Raw genomic sequence first — 10,645 nt, forward strand, 5'->3', positions numbered from 1 at the left:
CAGACACTATTTGGCTCGATTCCTAATTTTTTGGGATTTATTAGACTCGTTTTTATCACAAATAGGGTCAATAAATAAATAATTATCATAAGCCGACTCGCTTTCGAAAGAAATTATGATTTATAATTATTTTTAATGGAATCAGGTCATTTTTCTGAGTTTAAGGGTCTTCGTTTCACTCAAATTGGATAGACGGTATTTGTTACATAATAAACAAGATTTAATTAATTAAAAATCAATTATAAATAAATAATCATAATTAATTAAACCTTAATTATATTTTTAAATAATTAATTAAAAATTATTATATTTAAAATAATTATCCCCTAATTTTGAGAATTAATTACAATTTATTACAAATTATCTGATTAAATCGATTACTTATAATTAATTAATCGATTAATCGCTACGTATAACTATTACGAATCTGATCGCACAAATAAATGAATCGATACTCGAACGCCAATTTCCAAATTCTCGAAACACAACTCGAATAACTACGAGTTACTCGCATTAATTCGATTAATTATAGAACCACTAATCGAATTATTCGATCTAATTATTTAATCTCATTTATTAATTAATTAATTAATAATTAATAAATAATTAAATAGATAAATAATTAATTAAATAAATAAATAATCAGATTTTTAATCTGATTTTTATTTGATCTACTAAATAATAAAAATTGATTTTCTGATTTTTATAAATTAAAAATAAATTAGAAATTACAGAAACAATTTTTAGAAATCAGTTTAGTAACAATCAAGATTAAAATCGGGTCATGGCTCTGGGTTAACGGGTCAGTAATCGGGTCTTCAAGAACACGGGTCGACCCGCCGGATTCTGCAGCAACTCCGGTTACCAGACGAGTTTTCCGACGAGTCCGTTTCATGCTCCCAGGACGTCATTTCTTCTGATTTTTGGTGCCATTCAATCCCCCACGGCTGCAGCAACCTTTCCGCCGCATCACCTCCGTCGAGTCACCGTCCCATCTCCATCTCCGGCTAAATCCCGATCTTCTCCGATGAACTTCATCGGAAAATCGTTCCTCACAAAAAACTTAACAAAATCTCACCAAATCGAAGCTACAGAGTTCTACAATCATTCTCAATAGCTAACATCAACCAAAAACATCTATAATTTAACGAAAACGAAATCAAAACTATAAATAAGCTATACAGATCATTTCTAAGACTACGAATAAGCTATACGAATCATCAAAACAATCAAACGATTCCGCAATCAAAAACCCCTAATTCAGAACATAAACCCTAGAATACGAATCAAAAATCTAAGCAATAAAACATGAAATTGATGGTACGAATAGAAAGTAGAGATCATAAGCTTCAATTTGACTACTTACATAAAAGATTTGAGCAACAGAATCACGTTCAAATCGAAGGTTTAATTCCTGGCCTGTTCTTCACCAACACTAATATTTCTTGAATATTCTGATTTTTTTATAATTAATAATTAATAATTAATAATAAATCAGCTATTTATACTAGCTAAAATAATACCCCTAAATAAAATTAAGGGTCTAATTACACATCTAATAAAATTATTTGGCCCCAATTTTTATAATTTTTGGGTATTAATTATGAATTTTTAAATATACAATAAATACAAAATATATGCCAAAAATTCCCAAAAATTGTGAACAATACAAAAATGCAAAGAAAAATGATGTTTGATAATTTCATGATCATATAAAAATAAAAATGTGATTTTTGTGTGGGGCTTTTGACACCCGAAGGGGCCCGGAAAAGTCGTTTTTCGCGAAAAAGGTAAATTTGTAAAACGTCTAGATGTTCAGAATATCGATGTGGTATAGGCCATACTTGGCAAAATAGGGCCAATGATTTTGTTTGAAATATGGGCTTTTAAAACACTGTTTGGGCTGTACAGATTTTGGTATAAAACATATAACTTATAATAAAACACTCGATAACTACTCGAAACACATTCCGATCATAACAGACAACACGTAGCACATGACAATTAGGGTTTTATGACTCAACACACTTTATCACATAATATTACACATAAATCACCTTTATTAAAATATAATACAAGCGTAATTTCTCGGTCGTTACATTCTCCCCCCCCCCCCTTATTAGGATTGTGTCCTCAAAATCACGCTATGAAAATAATTGAGGGTACTTTTCTAACATCTCACTTTCATGCTCCCAGGTTGACTCTTCAACCACGGGGAGCTAAATGGCTGAGACAGGGTGGTAAAAATCCGGTGAGTTTTCCGGCAACAACGACAACTGACAGTGAGGGAGAGATTGTTGCCACAAAAAGCGCAGTAATTATTCCTGTTCCCATGAAAGTAGGTAACAAAATGGATATGGCAGTTAATTCAAAAAAGATAATGATTGGAGGCACATCTGGTACGGGGGAAAATTTAGGAGATAATAATGCTATTATCTCAAATAATATTTCTACGGAGGAAAATGTTTATTCAAATGAAGACAATGGGCTGCAAGTTGTGGACCCAAAAAGACGTCGAATTGAAGAGACCATAGAAGTTGGGCTGGGAGAAAGTAACAGTACAGAAGATACGGACATGATTGAAGAAGGTAAGCTAGAGAACTTGAATTCAAAAAACAAAATTATGGCTGGCTCTGCAAAGCAGACCCGCCTATCATTATGAATATTCTCAGTTGGAACTGCTGGGGGTGGGCCTCCCTTGGACTATTCAGTTCCTATCGGACGTTGTACGTCAAGAAAAGCCCATGGTTATTTTTTTATGTGAAACTTTAGCAAGGAAGTCGAAAATGGAGTGGGTACAGATGAAATTGGGGTATCCGGGTATGTTCGTGGTTTATTGTGTAGGAAGAAGTGGGGGTGTAGCTATACTATGGCAGGAGAGTGATCTAGTTGAGGTTTTGGGTTACTCACAGAACCATATTGACGTAAAAATTAATATGGAGAACGGGTCTTCATGGCGTTTAACTGGACTCCATGGGGAGTCTAACCGAGCTTTAAGATTCAGAACATGGGACTTACTCCGAAATCATGCGAGAGATTCAAACCTACCTTGGTGTATAATCGGAGATATTAATAATGTAGTTGATACAAGGGACAAGACTGGAGGTCCACAATATCCAAGTTGGTTAATAGATGGATTCAATGAAGCATTGCAGGATGCAGGTCTTATAGATATGGAATTGGTGGGGCATCAATACACATGGGAAAGGGGGAGAGACACAGATGATTGGATGGAGGTGCGACTTGATAGAGCTTTGACAACTGAGGTATGGCTAAACATGTTTCCTATGGCAAAGCTATATAATTTAGAAGGTACCACCAATGATCATAGTCCTATCTTGTTAGTTCCTCAAGTTATTTCGAAAGTAAAGGCTCCTTATCGTTTTAAATTTGAAAATGCTTGGATGATTAAGCCCATGTGTGAGGTGATAGTCAGAGATGGTTGGAGCAGTGATAATGAAGCCAGTATTCTTCAGAAAATTAGAACTTGTAGTCATAGTCTGGCAATATGGGGTCAAGAAATAACTGGCAACTTTGGCAACAGAATTAAGAGTTGTAAAGCTGAGATGAAGCAATTCAGAGGGGGAGAGATGAGGACTCAAAGCATCGGTACATGGAAGCTAGAAACGAGCTTATGAAAAATTTAAATCAGAGAGAGATTTTTTGGCGCCAAAGATCAAAACAATTGTGGTTACAGGCTGGTGACCAAAATAGCAAATATTTTCACTCGTTTGCTTCCAATCGAAGGAGAAATAACCAAATTAATAAGCTTAAAAATAAAAATGGTCAATGGCTGGAATGGGAGAATGGTCTTGCAGAGATGATGTCGGGGTATTTCATGAGCTTGTTCACAGCCACTCAGGTCGATTGGCAGGAGGTGGTTAGTTATGTGCCGACTTCAATCACAAGGGACCAGAATGATCACTTGTTAGGTCCAGTTTCAGCAGATGAGGTTAAGGAAGCTCTATTCCAAATGAACCCTGATAAAGCTCCTGGTCCCGACGGAATGACCCCTGGTTCGCAATTTTTTCATTACTGGCATCTTAATGGAGGAGTTAAATGCTACCAACATAGTCCTTATTCCGAAGAAAAAAATGCCCAGTAGTGGTGACAGATCTTCGTCTTATCTCTTTATGCAACATTTTAGTAAAAGTTATTACTAAAGTTGTTGCGAACAGATTGAAATTGATGTTAGATCAGGTGATATCTGCAAATCAGAGTGCATTTATATCTGGGAGGTTGATTCCAGATAATGTGTTAATAGCTTATGAAGTACTGCACACTCTAAAACGGAAAAGACGGGGGAAAGAGGCATATATGGCTTTAAAGCTCGACATGAGCAAGGCTTATGATCGTATTGAATGGAGTTACCTTCAAGCTATTTTGATAAAGATGGGTTTCGATTCCTGGTGGGTTCACTTAATTATGCAGTGTGTCCAATCAGTCTCATACCACATTGTTCATGCTCAAAGGGAAATTGGCCAAATTATGCCAAGTCGAGGCTTACACCAAGGAGATCCTTTATCTCCATATTTGTTCATTCTTTGTGCAGAAGGTCTCTCGGCTATGCTCCATAGTTTTGAAAATCAAAAATTGATTCAGGGGGTTAAGGTCTGCAAACGAGCTCCAAGTATTACTCATATGTTGTTTGCCGATGATTCTTACTTTTAATGTAAAGCAGGAGAAAGTGAAGTACAGAAAATGGTAGAGATTTTGATGAAATTTGAGCTTGCTTCGGGACAAAAGGTCAATCGGTCTAACTCCTCGGTTTTCTATAGTACAAATACAAGGACGGATGCTAGATACCAGCTATGTAGCACCTTACAAATTGAAGAAACAAGAGATGATTGTATGTATCTGGGCCTGCCTAATATGATGAAAAGAAGTAAGGTGGCAACGATGAGTTTTCTGAAAGATAAAGTAAGAAGACGAGCTCAAGGATGGGATGGAAAAATTATCAACCAGGGCGGAAAAGAAGTGCTGGTGAAGTCAGTCATTCAATATTTGCCAACATATGCGATGAGCGTATTTTTACTGCCATTAGAGATCACTAAAGATGTGGAGAGATGTATTTCAAAATTCTGGTGGAATACTAAGTAGACAGCTAGTAAAAGTATACACTGGATGAGTTGGGACTGATTGAGTCGACATAAATCTTGTGGGGGAATGGGATTTAGAGATTTTAGAGATTTTAATCTAGCAATGCTTGGGAAACAAGGTTGGAGATTCATTAAAAATCCTCAAAGTTTGGTTAGTAAGGTTTTCAAGGCGCGTTACTTCCCTGATTGTTCGTTTATGGATGCACAAATTGGTAACAATCCTAGTTTTATTTGGCGGAGTATTTGGGAAACTAAGCATGTTATTGCAGCAAGTATGAGGTGGAAAATTGGCTCGGGGAACTTTGTTAATGTTATTGGTCAGCCCTGGTTATTAGATGAAAATAATCCGTTTGTAACTTCAACGATCCAAGGCTTGCAAAATCACAAGGTAAGTGCTTTAATGTCTATGGATCACAAAGGGTGGGATGAGGAAATTCTGTGTGACATGTTCAATACCCGTGACCAGCAGTGCATTAGGCGTATAAATCTGCTAGAGAGTAGTGAGGAGGATAAATTGTACTGGGCAAAAGAAGTGTCAGGGCATTACTCTGTTCGAAGTTCATATAGACTCCTTCAACAACAAAAGAATTTATGGAGACAGGATGATCAGAATAGTACGTGGAGAAAGACGTGGAGAGTAAAAGTACCTCCAAAGATCTTAAATTTCATGTGGAGAGCTTTGTCGAATTGTTTGCCTACAATGATGATGTTAATGCAGAAACACGTACCTGTCAGCTCAGTTTGTCAAGTATGCAGAAATGGTGATGAAACAGTGGAGCATATTTTATGTCATTGTACTTTGGCAGCTCAATGTTGGCAACGACTGTTACCTCAGGTCACTGCAAACGGGAATTATAGTTTTTTCGATGGTGGCAGAGAGTTCTGAAGGTCCGTGACAACGAGAAAAGAGCAGAAGTGGCCTCAGTTTGTTGGTCGTTATGAAAAGCTAGAAATAATTTTGTTTGGAACAAGAATTATACTCGTCTAAATGTTGTCATAACAAAAGTTAGGCAGTTTCTTCTACAATGGAATATAGCCCAAAAGAATAAACAACCATCACGTTATCCTAATCTTGTTGAAGGTGATGGGAAGGAGCTTTGGGTTGCACCACAGATTGAATATATGAAGATCTCGGCAGATGCAACAATTTTCTCTAAGTATAATGCTTCAGGTTTGGCTTTAATTGCAAGGGATGATCATGGGGATCTTGTTCAAGCGCGAACTCGGTATCTTCCAGGTATGGTGTCGTCTATTATGGCTGAAGTTTTGGCGATTAAAGAAGCACTCAGTTGGATTAAAAGCAATGGCTGGAGTAAGGTGGTGGTGGAGTCGGATTGTCTGACTGCTATTCAGGCCATTCGAAGTAAGACGCCAATGGTATCTCCTCTCGGGCAGGTTGTTCAATCCTGTCGGAATATGTTGGTGGAGTCAAACACAGTGTCACTATTTTTTGTTAAACGATCTGCTAATATGGCGGCGCACGAATTAGCTCGTCTGTCATGTTCTTTTCCAGATCGAGTTTTCGATAGGAGTTCTATTCCTACTGAGGTTCAAAAATGTACTCAGAAGTGCTTTGGAGTTTTAATAAAATTTCATTGTTCGTCAAAAAAAATACATACTAAAATTCAATATTTGTAATATTATTAGAATTTAAAATATAAGTAGAGATTAATAATAAAAATATTTTTTTGGCAAAATACAATTTTTTTCATGTTTTTGCACAAATGCGTCATTTTTCTTTATTTTATTACAAAATACAAATTTAATTTTTTTAGAAAAACCAAGACTTTCTAACTAAATGTAACTAAAATAAACGATAAATTCAACAAAAAACAACTGCAACGTATTTCAGCAAAAAAATTAAAGAAAAAGTTACATTTAGTTGATTACTCCTACAATTTTGTAAAAAATTGTAGCATTTTTTGCTTTTAATTGCAAACCTTACTTTCGTAAAGAATTTAGAAAAATGTCATTCCTCGAACATTTCATGCAAAAAGGCTCCAAATGTCATTATTTGGGGCTAAAAGGCCCTCAATTTCATTTTATAAATTATTAGCCACAAATGTCACTCTATAACAGCATTCCGTTTACCATTTTTATTTTTAAAAAACGTGAAACTGTTTTCCCTTTTCTGCATAAAAAAAAGAAATCACAACACATTTCGTCATCTCTCTGACTTACCCTTTCTGCTGCAATTTACACCGATTATTTAATGCTTATGATTTTGGTGTCTTCTTCATTATCAAATTAGGGTTTATCAAAGTTCCTTTAATGCTTATGATATTGGTGTCTTCTTCATTATCAAATTAGGGTTTATCAAAGTTCTTTTCTACAATTTTTATGGATTTTAATGTATGTTTTCCCTCCCATATCTTTCTTCGTTATTTTTATTTTTTTGTAGTTGATATGGTTATGTGTTTCTATTTGTTGACAAAAGTTATTAGTTTACATAAGTTTTATGCCAATTCCATTACTGCCCACCATATGTTTGTCAAAATGCAGAGCAATGATTTTTGAGTTTGATCATGATTTTTGAGTTTGATACACATTACTGGCATTTTTATTTAGGAAAAATAACTATGTCTACCGAATCATACCAACCTAACCCGACTAGACCTGTTAAGAACTTAATGTGCGAAGTTTGATACACATTACTAGTATGCTGATACTTTCTTGTATGATTTTTTTGCTCTCTTAATTATCATCTCCTAATTAAAGATGTTGGTGTAATCTAAGTAGATAATCATGTTCTCATTTATATCAAATGTTAAAGGGTTCGAGTTTAGTTGGGCCATGTATGGGGATGAATGCAGTGTTGTTACCTCTAATTGTGTGATTGATATGTATGGGAAATGTGGGTGTGTCGAAGAGGCGATTCGCTTGTTTGAGGAAATGAACAGCAAGGTTACCATTTATTGGAATTCTGTTATGGCAGCTTCCGCTAGGATTCAAAGACTTGAACTAGCGTCTAGATTCTTAATGCAAATGCCTCAGTCTGATAACATATCATATAGTGAGCTACTTTGTAGTAATGGTTTACTGTGCTATAGTTTTTAGTTTCCCATACTATTTTTAGTGTCCCATACTATTTTTGTGTTTTATTTGATTTTAAATGTTTAAATATGTATATGTATTGATTTGGTTTCTGTGACATACATTTTGACATTGTACAAATATTTATATGCAGTCTATTAATCCAAGACCTATTGATGATAGCATTCTTCATCTTCAGCCGAATCATAGGTCCGAAGAGATTTGGAGATTAGGTGGTGATGATGCTATGCGATGTAGACACTTGAATCCTGACAAGGAAACTATTAGGTTGGACCGTCGTATGATACCATTTTTACAGTCTTCGGGGTTTTATGGTGTCGCTAGGCTTTCTGCATTACAGCTTGATTGGAGTTTATTATCTGTTATTTCTAGAGAACTAACAATGAGATTTACAGAAGGGGGTTGAATGTAAATCTCAAAACTTTTTCAAGTTTTGAGCAGTTTATAAAGACTGTGTGTTCAAGATGAACAAGTGTGTGAATTGCTTTAAGCTGATACAGACAGATATATATTCAAACACAAATGTAAAGAACACAATAAACCTTTAAAAACTTTTCTGGTGGATTTGTTGTTCCACCAGAGATGGTATTTCAGAAATTCTGTGATCTAAGAATTTGATCACAGCTGCATCCTAGTACAAACTAGATAATTTTTCTCTCAAGATTTTTCTAAACAGCTCTGGAAAAATTCTTATCTAATTACTAGCTACTACTTGGTTTATATATTACCAAGTTTACAAGTGAAGACAAGGATATAATAAAATAATAAAGTAAGATCTCCACTTGTTTCTTCTCCAGTTCACTCCAGTACTTTGTTGACTTAATGTCTCTTTATACTAGAGTAGAACGGCTGCTTTTTCTGATGTTCCTGAAATTAGGCTGCCACATTTCAGTTATCTCTGTTCACCCACGTGCCTCTGTTTGTAGGTACAACTACCACTTATCAACGGTTAATCAACAGAACATCCGTTAAAGCTTTCATCCGTTGATGCACTCATCCGTTGAAGGATGTTATCCGTTGAAGCTTTAGAGACATCCGTTGAAGCTTAGCTTCTCATCCGTTGAAGGTCTTTAAGTCATCCGTTGATACCACTTCATTTATACAAAATTACAAGGCATGAAATATTTACAATTGGCCTTCCTATCTGCATATCTTCTAGTAGTCAACATGACTCATAGTTTCTCTCAACTTCTAAGAATTACATCTTAAATACAGAGACTGAAATATGCTACAACACTAGACTTATTTCTAAGTAAAGCTACACCATCAACGGATAGCCAAAGTGGTCTTATCCGTTGAGGCTACAGACACTGAATTTCTACTTAAGTGTTTTGTTAAACATATCATCAAACTAATGCACATATATTCCTAACAATCTCCCCCTATTTATGTCTATAAGAATTGTAGGCATAAATTCGGGGTTAACTTGATGATAGCAAAACACTTAACAGATATATGAATTGAAACTAAGTAGAAATTTGAAAATGCTGCAAAAATGTATGTACTAGGAGGAAATTGAAGATTTACAGTATTTCCAAGGATACTCCTTTAGCCTGAGCAAATCATCTTTTTCTTCTTTGTTCCCTGGTTTTCTTTCCTAGCCCTTTGTCATTTTCCTCAATTTGGAGTTGGAGTTGTCTGAAGAATTCAGCTTCATCTTCAACACTGATATCCAACTTAGATTGCATTTCCTTGAGAGTTTCATTGCTGGCAATCTTGAGTTGGTCTTCAAGTCTGAAAAATCTTCTGACTCCTTTATCATCTCTAAATTCCATCAACCAATGAGGTGATTTGTGAATTGTAATTCCCCTTTCTTGAATGAGTAAAGTCCTGGGTAAAGCATTGGGCTCCCTCCAAGTTTTCCTTATATTGGCAATCTTGTTGAGAATTTCAGTCTTGGCAGTTCTGGTAAAGCCAGAATCCTTTTGTATAGCTGAAAAGACTCTAATCAAGGTAGAGTAGCCTTCATTCAGAATCCTGTGGAGAGGCCATGTTCTTTCCCCAGCTCCTTTGTATCTGAACACTAATCTCTCTGGTAGCTGTCTGTAAGCAGCTATTCCTCTTACATCCTCCAGCTCATCCAGATAGAGTTCAATGTCTGAAATTTCTTTTATGTCACAGATGTGAACATAATCATCTTTAGAAATGGATGGCTTAGACTTAGGCTTTTGTTTTGAGTGAATTTCTTAGAGGTTATGGGAGGTGTAGATTTGGGTTTTCTTTTCTGTTTCTTTGGTAGTGGAAGAGTAGTTAGAAAGGTAGGCAATTTGATGGTGTCCCAATCAATAGGTTCCTCTTTTGGAATGATTGGTTCACCATGGATGTTTATAGTGGGATTAGCAACAAGAGGTTCAGGTATGGAAGGTAGTGGTTTAGATATAGATTTGGTTACTTCAGTATTATCTTCACTCCTTCTATGTGCCTTGGCCTTTCTTCTGTTTCCCTTCTGCCATTCCTCTCTTTCTTCCATACTCTCACCAAATATACTCCCA

At 35.7% G+C, this 10,645-nt stretch overlaps 2 protein-coding genes across 2 annotated transcripts; both read left to right on the forward strand.

The window, feature by feature from the left end:
- The first annotated feature begins 2,786 nt into the window (after window positions 1-2,786).
- LOC141699903 (uncharacterized) lies at window positions 2,787-3,638 on the forward strand. Its single transcript, XM_074503706.1, has one exon. It carries the CDS (start codon window positions 2,787-2,789, stop codon window positions 3,636-3,638), a length of 852 nt encoding a protein of 283 aa, XP_074359807.1.
- A 1,528-nt stretch (window positions 3,639-5,166) lies between these two features.
- Window positions 5,167-8,514, forward strand: LOC141699904 (uncharacterized; the record flags this gene model as incomplete). Its single annotated transcript, XM_074503707.1, has 5 exons — window positions 5,167-5,847; window positions 5,906-5,987; window positions 6,106-6,657; window positions 7,873-8,003; window positions 8,287-8,514. Coding segments are annotated over exons 1-5 (1,674 nt in total), but the record flags the coding sequence as incomplete, so codon positions are not given.
- Window positions 8,515-10,645: the final 2,131 nt, after the last annotated feature.

The sequence above is a fragment of the Apium graveolens genome, unplaced genomic scaffold (assembly GCF_009905375.1).
Source record: "Apium graveolens cultivar Ventura unplaced genomic scaffold, ASM990537v1 ctg1477, whole genome shotgun sequence".
NCBI classification, from domain to species: Eukaryota; Viridiplantae; Streptophyta; class Magnoliopsida; order Apiales; family Apiaceae; genus Apium; species Apium graveolens.

Coding starts and splice junctions, on each gene's coding strand:
- LOC141699903 (XM_074503706.1), top strand. CDS start 2,787: ATGGAGTGGGTACAGATGAAATTGGGGTATCCGGGTATGTTCGTGGTT.